Source organism: Cebidichthys violaceus, unplaced genomic scaffold (genome assembly GCF_023349555.1).
Source record: "Cebidichthys violaceus isolate CVI_PGR_0920_01 unplaced genomic scaffold, fCebVio1.0.p SCAF_6, whole genome shotgun sequence".
Classification (NCBI taxonomy): domain Eukaryota; kingdom Metazoa; phylum Chordata; class Actinopteri; order Perciformes; family Stichaeidae; genus Cebidichthys; species Cebidichthys violaceus.
Window position 1 is genome coordinate 11,158,631 of NW_027176816.1, and position 19,385 is coordinate 11,178,015.

Sequence of the window (19,385 nt, forward strand, 5' to 3'; positions counted from 1 at the left end):
CAAGTTGTTCCACTTTATCAGAACACATTTTCCATTTAACAGTGGCTTCCAAACATCCTGCAGCCCATACAGTTGTTTCATAACGGGATGTGCCTTCCTGTCCTGCTTTGGAATAAACACTTGAGGGTGCTATCCTCCCCACACTCCATGTTACTGTATTGAAGTTGAAACTGGGTCACACACTTGAGAAGCGGAGTCGCTAACACCATCTTGGCAAGCAGTTACGCTTGACTATATTAGGCCAATAGCAGACACCCTGGGCCCTGGAAGTAAATAGGAGCCACTCTCATAATGTCAGAGGTGGCCTGGGTTTCTTCAGTAACAACGCAGGGACTGTCGAAAAAAACATGAACTATTTTGAATGTGTAGAATGGCATTTCCCCTATCCCACATGACAGATGCAGGGTGAGGACAAATCCACATCTAAAGTCCCAATAAATGATTGAGTGGCACATTGAGTAATTATGTTAGAGGGCTGGGCAGTACGATGGAAAACATGGCTCTGCCACCGTCTGCAAAAACAAGGTTGTACTTATTCATCTCAGCTGCATTTTTATCTCCATGTTATTGGTATTTTCTGCAAAAATCAGTTTCCAGGTGGTATTACTGTTGAAAGATGTACCTAAAATTTAGGGGTTGAAACTTCTTGTGTCATTTGGCCTGTTAAGTGGGTAAGAAATACTTACAAATTTCATCTTGTAATGGGGTAAAAACTACCACTTATGACAAACACCCTACTTATTTTTTGGAGCATACTACCTTCACTTTGATTCAAAGGTTTCGATCTTTTTGTGTGCGTGTGCGTGTGTGTGTGTAATGAACACACGAGAGACGGGGTCTGGTTTTAAAAACTCTCTCAGTAACTCTATTTCTGTATTAATGTACAACTGTTGAAAATTACAACCATTTTTTTTTGACGATCTATCAACAGCCATTTTCCAGAAGAAAAGTGAACAATGTAAGCAAGAGGAAAAGAAAACAAAGAGCAAAATAAAGTGAGGGGGGTGAATGTAAAGAAAGAGAAGCGAGCACAAGATGGGGGAAGGTGACAATTAACTATTAACGTTTATTTTCTGCAGAGTGTTTGAGCATGTGTCAACGACAGCATGGTGTGTGTGTGTGCACATGTTATGTCAATGTTGGTGGGTGGGTGCTGTAGTGTGCATGAACGGCTGAGATTACACTTAAGTTCATCATCTGATCAGTGGAGGTGCAAATGTTGGATTTTTAAGGAGCAGGTCTGGCTCACAGGTCTGGGTCTACACTAGCTGAACACAAGAAGCAACAACATCAGTATGAGTATGTAGAGTAGTTGTACTTGGACAAAAATGACTAGCAACTATTTGCTGGCAGTAGTAGGTCAGGTACTAACACAAACAAACAAAAGGGGAAGGTGTGTTTATTGTGGCAAAAAACAAGTTGTAATTTAAATACATCCATCTTATTCTTATGTACTTTGTTTACGTGAACATGCATGATACGTTGGAAAATGCTGTATTGTATTTTAAGGAGTATGTGGGACTGTGAAGGCACTGTTCTTCCACAGTAAACACACCAAAAACACATTAATGGCAGAATATATAAAAAAAAAAAAAAAAAAAAAAAAAAAACTATACAATGAAAGGTCTTCATAATCTGCCATTGTGGAGTTACACCTGTCCTGGTAGATAGTGTAGTTTGTTTCAAAACAAAGCTAAGGCGGTGATACGTTTCATTGAGAAGTATCACACTTCCATGAAACCTTCCACAGTTTTTTATTTTTTTATTTATGTCAATTAAACTTTTGCAGCTTAGGAGAGGCAACTGAAATTTAAATGTGTTCAGAAAAGAAACTTTCATGTGTTCTGGCCTATTGTTATTATAAGGTTCAGGCCAATCCAATAAGTACTACAGGTACAACTGCCAGCAAGTAACCCCTAGTCATTATGGTGTACTTGAAACCACCAAATACAGATCAACAATCAGCACAGTCTCCTTCAAGAAATGTATTCCATCCCCCACATCTTCCTTGTCTGCTTAACAACAAAAGCATCTCAATCATTTTACCTTTTTTCTCTAATGAACAATGTAACAGCTCTGACTCTTTCAACACGCGACATGTTTATTCTAGCTGCTTGTGTTAGTGTTTAAATGCTTGATGTGAAATTAAAGCATACAAACTGTCTGTTTTCAGACACGTGACAAGACCTTAAAATTTGACCTTTATGATCAGATCTGAAAAGCTGTAACCACGGTAAATGTGACGCTTTGGAGCCAAAACATGTAAATGCGGTGTGGACGAGAATGAGAGGAAGAGAGGGAGATACAATCGTGCCATTCTGTGACCCTGCAGCATTATGGGAGTGAGAGGAGGGAGGAAAAGAAAGAAAGAAAGAAAGAAAGAAGCAAGTGTAGAAGCAAAAGGAGGGGTCGCTATGACTGCACCGAGGGATGGTCATGGAAGGAAGCAAAGATGAAAGGCAGGGAAGGAAGAAAAGAAAGGAAGTAATTAAGGAGGGAGATGCTGGTGCTTTGCAGTCGCAATGGAGCTTCAGGTGTCTTGGAAACCATTCAGCAGCGTGCGTCGCTTCTTCTCAGCAATGTGCATCTGATTCTCCAGATCCTGTTTTAAAAAAAAAAGAAGAAAAAAAGAAGAAAAAAAAGAAGAGAGATCAGTTATAATTGTTAAAGACACTTCCAAAACAAAACATGGACCAAATAAAAAGTAAAGTCAGGAGTGTTTACTTTGCTCCTTTCTGAAATCCTTGCTTTTTAAACTATAAACTAAGTCTAAACTGAGTCTACAGCCAGGTAAACAGTAGTGCTTAGAGCTAAATGCAAATTTCAACGGGCTAACACGCTCACAATGACGATGTTAACGTACTGATAATTAGCTGGTTTAATATATCAGAATCAGCTTTATTGGCCATGTTACCTACGCATACATGGAATTTGACTCCGGTTTCCACTCCGCTCTAAATGTACATACACTATTTTACAATAAACAAGAAAAAATATATAAAGAATAAAAAGGGCAGCAAAAAAGTAGAACAGTCTCTCTCTCTCTCTCTCACACTCACACACACACACACACACGGTAATGGAATTGAGGTGATAGTGCAAGTGGTGGTAATAGTGCAAACAGAGGTAGTATGACTTATTTATTGTTCACCGGAGTGACGGCCAGTGGAAAGAAGCTGTTCCTGTGTCTGGTGGTTTTGGCGTACAGAGCTCTGTAGCGCCTACCAGAGGAGAGGAGGTCTGGCTGATCCAAACCACACAGTGATAGAGCAGAGAACAGACTGGATGATGGCTGAGTAAAACAGGATCAGCAGCTCCTGAGGCAGGTTGAACTTCCTGAGCTGGCGCAGGAAGTACAACCTCTGCTGGCCCTTTTTCCTGATGGTGTTGATGTTGGGGGCCCACTTCAGGTCCTGGGAGATTGTGGATCCCAGAAAGTTGAAGGTCTCCACAGCGGACACAGTGCTGTTGAGTATGGTGAGGGGTGGTAGTGTTGGGGGGCTCCTCCTGAAGTCCACTGTCATCTCCACAGTTTTGAGCTTGTTCAGCTCCAGGTTGTTCTGACCGCACCAGAGGACCAGCTGTTTAACCTCCCGTCTGTACGTAGACTCGTCACCTTCCCTGATGAGGCCGATGACCGTTGTGTCGTCTGCGAACTTCAGGAGTTTAACAGACGGGTCCTCTGAGGTGCAGTCGTTGGTGTAGAGGGAGAAGAGCAGTGGGGAGAGCACACATCCCCGGGGGGCGCCAGTGCTGATAGTCCAGGTACTGGATGCGATTTTTCCCAGCCTCACCTGCTGCGCCCTGTCTGTCAGAAAGTTTGTGATCCACTGACAGGTGGAGGCTGGCACAGTGAGCTGGGAGAGTTTGGGTTGGAGTATTGCTGGGATGATGGTGTTGAACGCTGAGCTGAAGTCCACAAACAGAACCCTTGCATGTGACCCTGGGGAGTCGAGGTGTTGCAGCATGTAGTGCAGTCCCATGCTGACGGCATCATCCACCAACCTGTTTGCTTGGTAGGCAAACTGCAGGGGGTCCAGCAGGGGTCCTGTGATGTTCTTCAGATGGGTCAACACCAGTTTCTCAAAGGATTTCATGACCACAGACGTCAGGGCGACGGGCCTGGAGTCATTTAATCCTGTGATGGAGGATTTCTTGGGAACCGGGATGATCGTGGAGCGTTTGAAGCATGAGGGGACTTCACGTAGCTCCAGTGATCGGTTGAAGATCTGCGTGAAGATGGGGGCCAACTGGTCAGCACAGACTTTCAGGCACGAGGGTGACACACCGTCTAGGCCTGGTGCCTTCTTGATCTTCCATCTGTGGAAGAGCAGACTTCTTCGCAAATCCTCAGTGCCGGTGGGGGGTCGGTTGGGAGAGGTGAGAAGGAGGCAGGGGGTGTAGGTGGTTGTATGATGATAGGGCAGTTGGGAGGTGTGAAAGTGGGCTTATCAAACCTGCAGTAGAACACATTCAGGTCGTAGGCCAGTTGGTGATTGTCCTCAGTGGGGGATGTTCACCCATCTTAGATTAGTGTATTAGCATGATATCATTAGCTAATCAGCACTAAACACAAAGGCCAGCTAAGGCTGAACATCAGCAGTTTTCCATATATTAAATAGCCCAAAATATTGGACAAATTAAATGTTTGACATGATGATGGCGCTAGATGAAAAGTCAGAGGATCACCAAAGTTATTACAAATCATTCTTAGATAACAATAATACATCCAGTAGCTCTTACCCCTCTGTCGCTGGCGCTGAGCTCCCCCTCGCCTCCCACCACTCCCCTCTCGTAGGTGTCGGCACGCTCCACCTTCCACGACAGGTTTTCTATTTCTGCTTCCAGCTGGGCCTGCTGGTACTCAAACTGCAGGGACGGACAGATGAACCAGAGTTACCGCCTCGTGATAATATGTCTCTGCCAACCAGTCAAGTTGTAGTTTACATCCATGTCGGTCAAATTCAGTTTAGACTCTTACATTATTCTACAATGTGTGTTCTGCAATAATGGACAGTTGTTAAGAGATGTTTGTTTCTCACCAGTTTCTTGCGTGGGCCGGACTCCATGTAATAGGCATAAGGGTACGTATACTGCAGCGTGTAGCGACACTGGAAACAAAAAGGTAGGAAAATGTTCACTCAAAGTCAGACTGGGACAAAATAAAAAAAGGCACTGTGATCATTTATAAACATGGTCTTCCACTGACTCTAAGACATCACTGGTACAAATCTACTAGAGACTAGGTGGATAATATTAAACCTTAGAAGAATGTAAGTCATACTGTAAGTCATGACACATGCGCACACACAACAGATTTTCACACTTGAAATCAACCAATGATGAAAAAGAAAGTCAATCAGGTAACTTGTCTTTTTTCCAGAACATTCCACAACATAGACGAAGTGTGACAAGTTTGATAAATAAAAGTTTTCATTCCAGTGAATCAATTCCTTGAAAGAGTGCTGATGTATGAGTAACATTTTATAACACTTTGTTATGAGTATACGTCAGCTGACAAGAAGTTAGCCAGCAGGCTCACTGCACTCTTCCTTTCCACCGAGAGAAATTATTTTTAAGTCTTTCATTTTTAATTTTATTTAAACAAACTTGCCAGGTAACCTATGTAAACATAGACTTCATAGCTCAATTGTATTCACAGTTTCCTGAATATACCCTAAACAAAAAACTCATGATTTAATATTTTCGTTGTACCGTCTCTGTGGTAATCTCCTATCTCTTTCTTCATTTACCCTCTCCCTAACATCACCAAAAAGTACCTTAGCCAGCAGCCTTGAAGCGTTATGCAGGTACTGCCAGTCAATCCAGGTTCCCAGGTTGTTCATCACTCTCTCCTGGATCTTCTCCTGGATCCTCTGGTATGTCTGAGCCTCCAACTGCAGAGACTTGTTGTGATTCTCCCACTGGAGGGGTAAAAGATTTTTTTTTTTTTTTTTTTAAATGTCCCTAATACATTAAGCATTTTTGCTCTTAAGAAAAGGTTTATGTTTTTATGAGCAAAATATAAAATATGAAGAAAAAAACAACAACTCACCCTCTCAAAGTAGAAGAGGTATTTCTTGAGGGCCTCTCTGGCCTGAGCCTGCTGGCTCTGGTTGACTATATCAGGGTTCTCTTTGTAGCGGCTGCACTCGTAGTATTCACTGCCGTGAGTCTTCCAGTCACCAAGACACATCCAGCAGAAGTCTTTCAGGACACAAAACACACATTTTTGGACTCCCCACTACATACATGCATTGCACGGTATGTACTGCGTGACACATTTGTATCATAGTCTAAAAAGGTCAGCTCTGTTCTTAAAAAGGGTCAGTGTGTGGCATTTAGGGTATCTATTGGCAGAAATGCAATATAATATTCTTAGGTATATTTTCTTGAATGTATAATCACCTAAAAATAAGAATTGTTGTGTGTGGTCTTTTGTTCTAAGGATAACACTAAGAATTTCTTGGAAGTTTAGCCAATTTTGTGTCGTAATTACATTTAATGGCTTCTTTTTTGTGTGAGGTATGATGCCACTAGGTGGATCTAAAAGGCCCAGAACAGAGAGTTCATGGGTCACTGGATCAGATGGAGGTGTGAAACTATTAGGCAAACTACTTACCGTGTTTGCACTTGGAGCATTGCTAAAATAAACACAGACACATGAGGAAGTCAAATTAGTGAACCAGAAACTTGACAAAACAACCACGTAAGTCACAATGTTAAAGGAATCTGATCAAATCAGCAGCTGAATGTTTTCATACAAAACCATTTGGTGATCAACTTAAAACAAATGCATCGTCATACAAGCAGCTTAAAAACTGTACAATAAAAGAAGCGCCTACCAGGTAACATATCTGAATATTAGTGATCTAACCACTTGTCAAACTATTGAAGTCGCGGAGTTCAGCGCTCAGAATCCAAATATATTTTTAGCATTTCCTGTGTGCTGGGAATGAGTGATTTTCATCTCTGACTCACCATGTGATTGCACCCTCCGTTCTTCTCAATGCAAATATTGCACTTAGGACACTAGAGGAGAAATACACAAAAACTATCCAATTAGAGTAAGTGACAAGTTATAGCACTGTATAACAGATAATAAGTAATATGCACTTTTATGCGTTTTTAAACCATCCGTGTCAAACCTGATCGTGGCCATGTGTACAAAACGACAGTACGTGTGAAAGTATGTGCATGTGTATGCGTGTGTACATGTACAGATTCATCATACATCTTTAGTGTGTGCGCTGATGTAGTTAGCCGTCTCGGAGTCATCGGCACATTTTGTCAGCCATTTCCGGATCGTTGAACAGTCTGTGGGTGCGTGGTACATCTGACGGCATTTAAAACTGAGACAGAGAAAAAGACAAAAATACAGCACTCAGTACAATTCTGGACCGATTTGGAAAACATATAATTTCTAAGTAATGGTTAAACCACAGAGATCATTTACAAAGCTTAAATAAATAGGAATAATATGGGTAATAAGCATTTAATTTACTTTACATTACATTACAGTCATTTAGCAGACGCTTTTATCCAAAGTGACTTACAATTCAGTATCTATCTACCGTAGACGCAGCTACGGGAGCAATTTTTTTGGGGTTAAGTGTCTTGCTCAAGGACACATTGACATGAGACTAGCTGGAGCCGGGGACCCTGCTCTCCACTTAGCCACCGTCACCCACTTAAAAGGAAAATGCGGCACAGTTTATGTGGATGACCAATCAGTGTTGATGGTAACTGGTGTCCATTGAATCACTAATTTCCTCCGTGCCTGCTATATAGAATATAGCTGAGTGCCATGCTACATGTACATGCTGCAGCACAAAGATTACGTTTCTGTTGGCATCGGAGTGTAATTTGAGCAAAGGCACCACTGGTCATGTTTGTTCCTGGCGGGACCGGTCATTTACTCCCAGCTGCATCCACAGCGCCGATCTCTCTGCACTGTATATTTAAAGGCGGTATACTCTTGCTTCAGTATAAGGCTAAATATCCGAGTCAGCCATACACCTTAAAAAAAAAGAAATAAAAAAAAGTATCCTCGTCCGTAACTTCCTCTGCACTTATATTTTGGGATGTAATTTTTCCTGTTTTTTTTTAATTTATTTATACATAACAGAGCTTACAACAGGTTTAGGAAGTTCTGTTTTTGCTGGCTCCCATGACAAATACAAGCTGAAGTAGTAGTTGGTAGTTGTTCCTTGCATCCAACTATGTCAATGGATGCAGGAACAGCAACAGATTTCAGCTTTCTCATTCAACATAGCAGTTACTGTGAGATGTATTGCTTCAGTCGGCTACATTCGCCATCAACACTGATTATCGACATAAAAAGTGGCAGATTTCTCTTTTAACACACCAGCTGTCAGCTGCGTGGCCATCTGTCAAAAGGACTACTTACATTCAACTTTTGTGAATTAGTTTTTCTCTCAAGCTTGGATTGCATTTTCCTCTTTCTCGCACTGCGTCCAAGAATGTAATCTTATTCTTGGACTAGATCAAAAGGTTACAGGACTTTAAATTGCTTTAGGATAAAAAAATAAACTTCAAAATTCAGAGTCAGTGAGATAAATGAATACCACCCGTTATAAAGTCTTATGGCGGGCAAAACAAAACTGGCTAATATCGCACAATTTTACAAAGATTTCAGTTTTATTAAGTTTAACTATTGCTTCGTTAAAGATGAAATGGGCATATGCTCTTTTTGTGTGTACATGCGTGTCCTACCAGAAGACTTCACTGCAGCGGCTACACTGCACCCTGCGCGCCCGGGGCTCCTGCACCTTGATGACAATGGGACAGTCGGCCCCGGGACATAACTGCAATTGGAAGTGACTCTGCAAGACGAAGAGAGAGAGACAAAGCTTTAGTGATACATTCACAAAATGAACAGATGCATCATGACATTGTGATGAACATTGTGTTCTGTGGATTTTCCAGAGCACCAGGGACATTGTTTCTGGAGAGAGTTGTGTTTGTCTGTAATTTTCCAATATTATTAGCCCCGCAAAAAATTACCATTGACATCAATTGTTGGCAGAAATCTCAGACGCAGTTATCTCAAAACCTGGGTAAAAAACATTATGTTTGTCTTGATGATCCTTTAAAAAAGCATCAATGTCTAATTTGAGAAATCATAAATATAGTTAGACGATAACCCAGCTGGTGAGACAGACAGTGAAGCATTCAGATTTAATGCTGTGAAGATTTAAAGATTCACTTGTTGAAAAACACACAAGGGTTGACTGAGTTTTTCTCCCCTCGCTCACTTTCCACATGCCTCTGACGTCTCATTTGCTGTAAATGCAGACCTTTGTGTGGCATCTGAGCAAACAGATTTAGACAGACACACACACACACAAAAACTAACAGACACATATACACACCTCGACATAGTCTCTGAAGAGGTAGCGTCTGTATTTGTCCTTCAGCTCCTCTCCTGGCAGCAACGGCAGGACAAAGTCTTCTGGCATCTGCAGGGAACATTCCTGAGCCATACACGAGATACCTGAACACACACACACACACACACACACACACACACACACACACACACACACACACACACACACACACACACACACACACACACACACACACACACACACACACACACACACACACACACACACACACACACACACACACAAATGAAGTACAAAGGGTCAACATGTACATACACTGCCCCTACAAAGTCTGCAACTGCTGCTTGTGCGTTTCTTTACTAATGGACCACAAAACTACCCCCATCATTTTTAACTTCCTCCAGTTGCGTTTGATTTACGCTGGCTGGTTTCTAGAGTTACAGTGACCCAGAAACTGGTTCGGGGTCATCTTTCATCCCTCGTACAACTGATAGAGAAACACTTATCAGGCTCAGAAAGACTCAGTTACGTGGATCGACTTTATCAGAGAGACTGTTAGAGAGTAGCACAGGGACACACAAATATGCTCACACAAGCACATACAAAACGCACAAACGTTCCCACACACTCACAACTAAAGGACAAGGAGTCTGGTAAACTGTATGCACGTTACCACACACATACAGTGTACTGTGCAAAACTCTAAACTGTTCCGTGTACACACCCACACTTCCATCTGCTCTCCTGCTGACACAAACACACTTTCAGGCGCGCACAATCATAGGTAGGAGGATGCCTGCCAGGTGCATTTTACACGCGATGCGAGTGATCCAAACCTCTTATACCACGGTCAAATGGTCGAATACTTGATTCTGACTGCAGGGGGTTAATTAAATCCTGATAATGGACACCTACTAAGTAGTTCCAGTTAAACTCTCGGTTCACTAAATCAATGCGCTGGCTACATTAATTAAGGAAAATTATAATAAATTTGAATATCTTATTTACAACGAGTGTAGTCCTTCAGTGCCTCATCCTCTGAACACCATAGGGTGTTCAGAGACTGAGCTGCAACATGTAAGTTTAGGCTGCCCCTTTGAACTATTGTCTAGCGCATCCTATTCGCTATTCAACCCGCTACCTCAGGCTGTGGCCGACAGTACACATGACCTCACATTTGTTCATAAAAATATTGACATTGATGGATAGCTAGCTTGTCTTGTTGTTAAACATACTGTCAAATTATATATTAATACACTTATTTTTTTGCCAACTGTGCGCAACGTTTAATCTTGCGAGCATAACGTTAGCTTTCTGGCTCATTGCTGAGCCAAAGGGTTTTATGAGCTGGGCGCACTAAAAATAACTTCCTCTGCCAAGTCGTATCTAAAGTCCGTCCCCAACGTTTCCATTGCTTAAGAACCTATGCGATGGTAAAAATTGTTCCGGGTATTATCAAACTCTCAGGGCTACCAGGAGAACAGGTTGAACGGCTTGTGAAAAAAACGTAAGATTTTGGATACAAAATGCATGAAAATACAAATTAATGCTCTTAATTTTTTGTCCTTTGGCAAGTGACCATGGCATAAGCAGGATAAAGCCCTTCGAGGTGTCCATTATCAGCAATTAATAGATTTTGGGAAAGGCTGTGCGTTGCACGGTTCTGACAAACATGTTGTCTATCAATGCCTGATAATAGACACCTCATCTGGGTATTATGGCTTACATATTAAATGTGTAAACAAACATCAAAAATCTTTGTTGTGTCCCTTGTTTTTTCTGTCATGCCTAGTCCACGGTTATTTTTGTTAACAGCATTTTTCCTCCTGGGTTCTAAAAAAAGTTTCTGAAAATCTTCACCCTGCCTGGAGTTTTTCAAAAGCTCTTTTTTAAGTCAGTCAGTCAGTCAGTCAGTCAGTCAGACAGACACACACACAGCTCACCCACTCCCATGCCATCTTTGACCAGGACAGTGCAGTGCTGCTCCCAGCATGCTTTGCAGAAGGAGTGCTGGCAGGGCAGTGCCAGCAGGGAGTCTCTCCGCACGACCTGTAGACACACACCACACTGGAGGGACTGAGGAGCCTGAAACACAGAAATCATGAACATAACCTTAAACCCATGACTGCACTGGAGAGCTAGAGAGCCAAACAAACATAAAAAAATAAAACCAACCAGAAAACCCCCCACAGATTTGTTTGATAAAACAGAACACGCAACTGATCTGAAATCCGCTTTAAGCATAACTAGAAAATAGCACCACAAGTGTTGTAGCTACAGATGAAGCTACTATTTTCTATAATAAATCAACAGATTGACAAGCACATTAAATTACAAATGATGCTATATTGTTATCTCAAGTTACCAGTTGTCTTAAAAAAAATACTGCTTTTTTTGACTGCCTTTACTGAAATTCTTCAATTGTAATGATTATTTGTCAATGAATTTTTCAATTAAACTGAATTTTTCTACTGGATTATCTGACAATATATCCTTACAGTTAATTTGCTGTGAATTAAGGTATAGCAGTGAATGAGTGGCTACAAGAAACAACTTAATATTGATAATAGGTTCAAAATACAGATTTTATCCACAGTGAACAATGTTGTCAAGGATTATATTTCTATATTTTAGCTTTTACACATGATTTACCAGTGCACACGTATGTCCTGTTAGTTTTTATTCAAAGTTGTGTTCACACAAAGGAAGGATGAATGCCACAAGAACCAATAAAGAGTTTTATATTCCTTAGCTGGGTCACAAGATATGAAGGATGTAAAAAAATAAAATAAAAGAAGCTATGAATAAAAAAGTATAAACAAAGCATGAAAACAGTGTGCTGTAAGTTCTCTTTTATTGCATGGGGTCTGTTACTCACAGTGACTGATCTGCAGGTGCTGCTGGGCTGGACCAGAGCATCCGACAACAGCAGAGACGAGTTGGACTTAAATCTGTGGGGAACATGGACAGAACCATGGGTCATATAAAGACGAAAAAATATCAAACTGCAGTTAAAATAATGAGAGGTAGAGAGAGAAAGAAAATGAGGGAAATCACAGAGAGATAAGGTAAAGAGAAAGAGGAGGAACAAGACGAAAAAGTAAGAGACGAGGGAATTGAGGAAAAAAATGATGAAAGGGGGGTGGCTGAATTAAAGTAGCTGAAAAGGGGCGATGAAAAAGGAAGACTGCAAGAATGAAAATGAGAAGGAAGGAGTGTGGAAGCAGCAGAAGAGGCATACCTGTCCAGTATTTGTGTAATCTGCCAGTGCAAATGCACCAGGATCAGTTTTGCTACCGCTGGTAAAACCTGAGAGAGACAGAACAGAGGCAAAGAGCGCTGTAAAATGTTGCTTCAATGACACATGAGTGACTTGGCTGCCTCGTCTTTTCACTGTAATGAATAGTAAGCTGACTATTTCCTTCATTATTCTGACCCTACTGTGAACACTAATAACCAACGCAAGGTTTCCTTTTACTGATATTTTAGCTAAAGAACAAGCATCTTCCCAACAAAATACAACCACAAATTTAAGACTCTTGTAACCCAGTAGAACTGAAACAATTATTTGATTATGTCACCAAAAGAAAATGGATCAATGACATTTTTAAAGAAATAAAAACCGTGTTTACACTGATGTAAATTGAATATATTTTGCTTTATTGATCACGGACAAGACAAAATAAGCTATTTGATGGCATCACTGACTCCATTAACACCACCTTTGTATTGATTAATTAGCAGCCTAGAAAAGTGAAATGCGCTGTAGTTCAGGGACTAACTGATGACTTGATGTGCTCTCTCAGCTGTTACTGTACAGTGACTATGAGATGAAGCAGGAAGATAACTCTATAAGGAGGATATCTAGGGTTACTTTAGCATATCACCTGCAGGCCAGACATCTATGGCTCGTATTAGTCAACGATTCAAATCCAGAAAAAATGACTGAGAAGTGCTCCCTTCTCTCACCTACTGCCATCAAGAAACACAACTGTTTCTCTGGGAGCTGCTCAATTCTGCTAACAGAAGACTGCAGTTGTGCTCTGCAGTTAACATGTGTGATTAAGTTAGTAGGTTTTACTGTAAAACAGCATGCACAGACAAAGTTGCCTTTTCCACAGAAGACATTTTGACTTGTCTTGGCAGGAAACGCAGTGTTATTGATAACATTAATGATGACTCTGCCATATTCATGTGCCTCAGGACAGTGTGACAGCATACACCCTGAAACTGAAGCAGCTAAATTGAATTCAGTCATCTTATTATTTATATTTGTGCTTTTCCTACTGTGATGAGTCAACATGTCTTCTGTGAAAAGGGGCCTATTCCAAAGCATGAAATCATGTTCAACATGATACAACCTCATGAGCACCGTTAGTCAGCCTCCTTCTGTCTGGCTTTAAAAATGTATTAATATTAATGTGTGCACTCAGAACAATGCAAACTGTTAAGACTGAGATTACAATTCGGTACGTTTCCCGACAACAGTGAATGTCCTCACAGACATATATAAATGTTATGAAGCAAACGTTCTGTCGCCCTCAATTGTTTCTGTGATCACTTATTCAAATTACTTTGTAAACATGTCTTAGTGCATCAATAACTATTTTACAACAATTAATGAGCTTTAATGAAATCACTCTAAAAACTTGTGCAATCCTCTTGTTACAGAAGCAGCAAAATATGTCAATGAGAACAACTAAAATGTGTGTTCTAGTTCAGTTTCCCTAATCATGGACAGTAGGAGCCTGGTGACGCTAATCAGAGTAACCGGACTCTGTCTGTTTAACTCTTTGTGGCATTTTAAGCAAAAAAAAACAAAACTACATCAGTGTGCTTTACACGTGATCATCATAAGTGTATGATGAGCCTACAACCCAGCTACAGACAGAAGCTCACCTTCAGTGCAGCAGCCACAGTGTTAACCTCCTCTATCAACACCCTCTGACTCTCTTTGTAGGTCAGACAGGTGAACAGGTACTCCTCGGGGTCGAAGGAGTCAGCGCCCTGTTGCTCCACGTCACTGGCCACCCCCTCATAGTAGGTCGCAATGTCGCCCTGATCCTCCTCGTCTCCTCCATCGTCGTCATCGTCCTCCTCTTCAGAGTTCACCCCAAAGTCTTCCTCGTTGCTGTCTGACGCCTGGCTGTTCATGTCCACAGACATCCAGTCGATTGAATCAACCACCCGGACAGGTAGACGGCCCGCCTACCTGTCGGATCCAAGTGGTTCTATTGGCTGAAGCGGGTTGTTTGAGGCAACACCTCGCCGTGTCTCCCTGCGCTCCGTTCCACCTGCTTGTGTCACTGTTTGGAGACACCCTGCCTTCCTGTCTGCCTCAGCAGCAACGGAAGAAGCAGAAGAAATCACACTCCCCGTCACTCATTTGGAAAGCTGGTTACAGTGTGATCTGAGGAGAAAGAAAGGCTGAATAGAAGGAAAGGAGAAAAGGAATGAATAAGTAAGATAAGAAGAAAAAGGAAAAGAAAGAAGGAAAAAGTGGGGGGAAAAAAAGATGCATACGTGATCAAAGTAGTTGATTATAGCTTATTCTTGTGTATGCAATTCTAAAATAAAATCTTTAATCCAAACATGCCAGGTAACAAGTGGAAGATTAAACTATAGGTCAAATTGGGGCTGATAAAATGTTTTCCCCAACACTATGCCCATATTTTCGGAGATATTTTTATACTTTATTCATATTCAAAGTGGAAACTTTCCATGCCTGGAATCAAATGGCAATATAGGGTTTATTTGTTCAGGCTGTTTTTAACATTTCAATGTCTGCAAATGTCTATGAACTATTGGTAAGGGGAATCTCCAAATAATCGTACAGTCTCCAAAGAGAGGGCAAAAAAACAAAAAAAAAAAACAGTCACAGGCTCCGTCATTGACAGGAAGCACGACTCTCTGTATTATCACTACTGGGGATGTTGATTGGACCTGCTGGACAAAGATGCTTTATTCTCGCTTGTGTGCACACACGTGTCACACACACACACACGCGCGCCGCGCGCCACACACACACACACACACACACTACTGTAGACTGTGTCCATCTGACTCCACTTAACAAATTTTGGAGCACAAAAGCCATACAGAACAACAGAGCTGGTGTTTTACATACTTTGGAGAGTCTTTGATGACAATATCATCCAAGTACTTTGGGTCCTAATTTCTGAAAATAAATGTTCGTCTCACTCCGTCTATTTCAGTTCACAGAGCAGAATAAATTTGTTTGAAGTAGTGCAGTCGGTCATTACTCTTACTTGTGGCCAAATCTTCCTACCCAACGTTCAATCAACCCCCTTAAATTGAGCATTAGAACAGATTAAGCAGGGTGGCTATCAGGAACCGAGTAGCGTTCATTTTGGACGTATTGAAAAAGCTACTAGTTCCAACACATCAGGTACAAGTAGACACAAGTCTGAACTGTTGCTAATTATCCACAAATAATACATGTCTATTGATGAAGACAACTTCGCCAGTGGTGCTCAAAAACCACCAGTCACTCTGTGAAGGGTGACAACATTGTTGTGCCCACAGAAAATGGACCATGCAATAGATTCTGAAGCAATTTTTGCAGCATTTCAAAACTGGACTGTTCTTACAGATACTTTCTTTGAATAAAATATTCTGCAGAATGCCAACACAAGCTAGTAAGTTACCAGTCAGTTGCTGCTAAACACCTGCCATTTCTACTTAGCAGTTGAACATTTATTACAGATTTTCACATTACAATCCGCTTAATTGGCCAAGTATGTATGAACAAACAAGGAGTTTGATTTATAAATTTACACACAGGTTTGAATAACTACTTACAGGAAGATAAAATACTCCATAATTCAGTTAGAATGTACTCTTAGTGTTAACAGTAAAATAGCTCCTGGATTTGGTTTATTCATCATATGTTAATATTATATATTTATATTAGACAGTGTGGCCTGATGACAACCTGTTAATTGTCTTTTCGAGCTAGAAGACAAGCTAGCCATGATCTGAAGGCCATAGGTTGTTACTGGATTAGGGCCAAGGTCCCTCCCAGCCTGCACAGAAGATCAGACCTCAGCTAGACCTACCACACTCACCATTTGACTCACTGTTCTTTTAGGCTATGAACCTTTAAAATCCTCCTCCTTACTTCCTTCCAAATGATCCGCAATTTATTGTCTGGTTGCATCTCTTTATGTGGCCCCACTTCTGTTCCCCATGTCTGTCTCTAGTTTTGGATTTAAATTCACAAACACATGATTTTACATCAGCTCGCATCTTGCTCACATATCCTGTATGTATTTTTAAATGCACTGTAGATCTGATAAACATACGTGGGACACAGGGCATGGGTTAAGCCTTAAGAAACGATTTAAGAGGATTAGCTGACGATGCTTTAGGGATGAGGGGAAACAGACAAACCTTAATTGCAGTTAACCTGGTGACAACAGGAAAGTCATATTGGACACACAACAGGACAGGAAAGCCTTAATTCTTAATTGGAATTAAAACCGAGATAACTGCAAGCACACAACAGCAAAGACTAGATCGATGATATAAATTGTGGCATAGGGTAGGCAACTACATATTCACTTGTATTTTGTATACAAGTGTAGTCTAATTATTTTGGGGATTTCTTTCATAGAGCCCCAGAATGTTTTACACAGATTTCACCAATGATGACTTAAAAAATGCTTGACTACGTCAGTTAAAAATGACCTTAGCAAGTGGACATGGGATTTTACATACACAATGCAGATTGGGTGATATGTATTGCCTTGTTCCACCCTAACATTACTCAGCCCTTTGACAGACTAATTAAATTCCTTTGAATGTATCTTGCATTGCTAGTGTAGCACTAGTGTCATGCCGGAATGTAAAGTTATGTCCTGGTCAGGATGGTGTTCCCCTTCCAGTTGTATCGCTGTTCTATTGTGCTTTCTATCTATGTGGACGGGTAGCTTGTGTCCTCGCACCATATAATAAGAGTTAAAAAGTCCAATGACTTTGAAAGTAAAGTAACAGTTAACAGCTATACTCTTTAGATGATACAGACATTGACACCACAGATGCACTTTAGGCTTATTTCGACATGTGATTTCCATCCACTATGATCAAGAGACATCGGATCAAAGCAGTTTGCTGGCACAGTCAATCAAAATGTGACTTTGCAAAACATCCAGCTGGATATAAAACAAGGTTAGCCGGGAAAGCCTGGCAGCCGGCCCCCGTGCCAGCCCAGCGGCAGACGAGTGCTCGCATTCCGCCCGGTCCAGGATAAAAATAGGCAGCCAACTGGGTGACACACATCTAGCTAGGCTAATGTATCACGGCGACTCAGCAGCGCAGGTTTTGATAACCAGTCTTGGGGGATGGGGAGTAACATGATGGGGAAGAGATTAAGCGACGTAAAACCCGGCATGGTTGTTGTTGGACATCGGCATGTTGGTACAATTTCGGTGCAGTCATAAAACACAGAGGGGAGGGGGGAGGGATACACAGCACACTGAACGACTGGACAATTTACCGTTAGCCGGATTAGCTCCCTGGCTAGCGTACTGGCAGTATACGTTGTATTGAGCAGCGACGAAATGAGATGCAGAACCCACGAGTCTGACGAGTTAAACTGTTGGGTACTTGCAGAGCAAACTAGCAAAAGCTTTTGAGAAAAGGTTATTTTTTGGGGCACTAGAATTAACAAAATAAGAGCTCGCCCCATTAGCCACCGCCTTATCGTTGTCTCGCTGTGCCGCCACCTCTCGCTCACTCTAGCCCGGGGATTGAGATGTAAACAAGGCCCTCTGGAGCTCGGGAGTAAATTAGACACATTTGCACAACTGCTGCATTAATTTCCGCAGGTTAAAGGTGGAGATATTTACCTCTCAGAGAAGCGTCGGCTCTGTCCGCGTTGACAACCAGGAGTGTGTTTTTGTGTGGGGAAATCGGAGAGACTCTCCACTTGGCTGGTAGACGGAAGATCGACAGTTAGAGGTACTTATCAATGACGTCACTTCCGCGTTTCCTCATATCTACCTCCTCGCTCTGGGACCAAGGACATGCAGCAGTTTCAATTTATGCATTAGTGCTGCCCATTAATACTTAAGCAGTATTACAAGAATGAAGCAACTGCAACATCTTACAAATGAACAACTATGGGCTATATTACAGGAGTTTCAGCATTTCATTTAATATGAATAACCATGCATCCAAACAACTTGGATTCATATTTGGTTAATGGCAGGATTTCCTTTTTTCCAGTGTATTGTAAGTGTACACGTATCTACATGACAAAAATCAGAGGAAAAAAACACTCCTTCCCCAATGTTGTTTTCCCATGCTTTTGCTCTTATTAATTAGGTGAATATTGCAAAAAAAACAACAACACATTTATCTTCATGAAATGCCACACCTCAATTCCTTAAATACACACATCCTCATCATTAATCAAATCAAATTAACTGTATTGCTATCTTCGATATTCAAATGTTATCACATCCCTATCATTCCCCATATTGGTGATTTACTCAAATGTACTGCACTGTTCCTTTATCAAACACTGTTACATGATTACCTCTCATGTACAGCAACTTAATTATTAGAGTAACTTTAACATATATCTGAATATTTTGAAGTTAAGACATTATTATATAAAAACATGTGCAGTGCAAAGTGCTCTTGTTGCTCTGCAGGTGCTGCTGCTGCTCTGCAACCGGATGGAAACACTGCACTCAAAGTGTTTTAGCTCTAAAGGTATGGGATCGGTGGCTGTATAAACAATGCATTACCCTCTGCATTGCTGCTCAGCAGCGCCTGAGTGAAACAGAGGGTTTATTGCTTTGATAATTGGTCTTGGATTGCTGAGAAGGAACATACATCAGAATCTAAGCTGAAGTTTGATGTTTATGCACACAAAATGTCATTCATAATAGATCAGTCAGTCATTACTGCTGTAAAATTACACACATATTACTTCAAAATATTCTTTGGATTACACTGTGATTTTTGTGAATGTTCACTGTA

The 19,385-nt window shown here is 41.2% G+C and overlaps 1 protein-coding gene across 1 annotated transcript; it reads right to left on the minus strand.

Annotated features, from left to right (window-relative positions):
• Positions 1-837: 837 nt before the first annotated feature.
• Positions 838-18,342, minus strand: arih2 (ariadne homolog 2 (Drosophila)). Its single transcript, XM_068732894.1, has 15 exons — positions 18,245-18,342; positions 14,274-14,801; positions 12,616-12,683; positions 12,253-12,325; positions 11,318-11,459; positions 9,396-9,517; positions 8,737-8,846; positions 7,235-7,352; positions 6,982-7,032; positions 6,623-6,644; positions 6,056-6,207; positions 5,781-5,924; positions 5,043-5,111; positions 4,744-4,869; positions 838-2,602 (listed from the first exon to the last, which is right to left on the minus strand). The coding sequence occupies exons 2-15, from the start codon at positions 14,538-14,540 to the stop codon at positions 2,531-2,533; spliced, it is 1,536 nt and encodes a 511-aa protein (XP_068588995.1). The 5' UTR covers positions 14,541-14,801; positions 18,245-18,342; the 3' UTR covers positions 838-2,530.
• Positions 18,343-19,385: the final 1,043 nt, after the last annotated feature.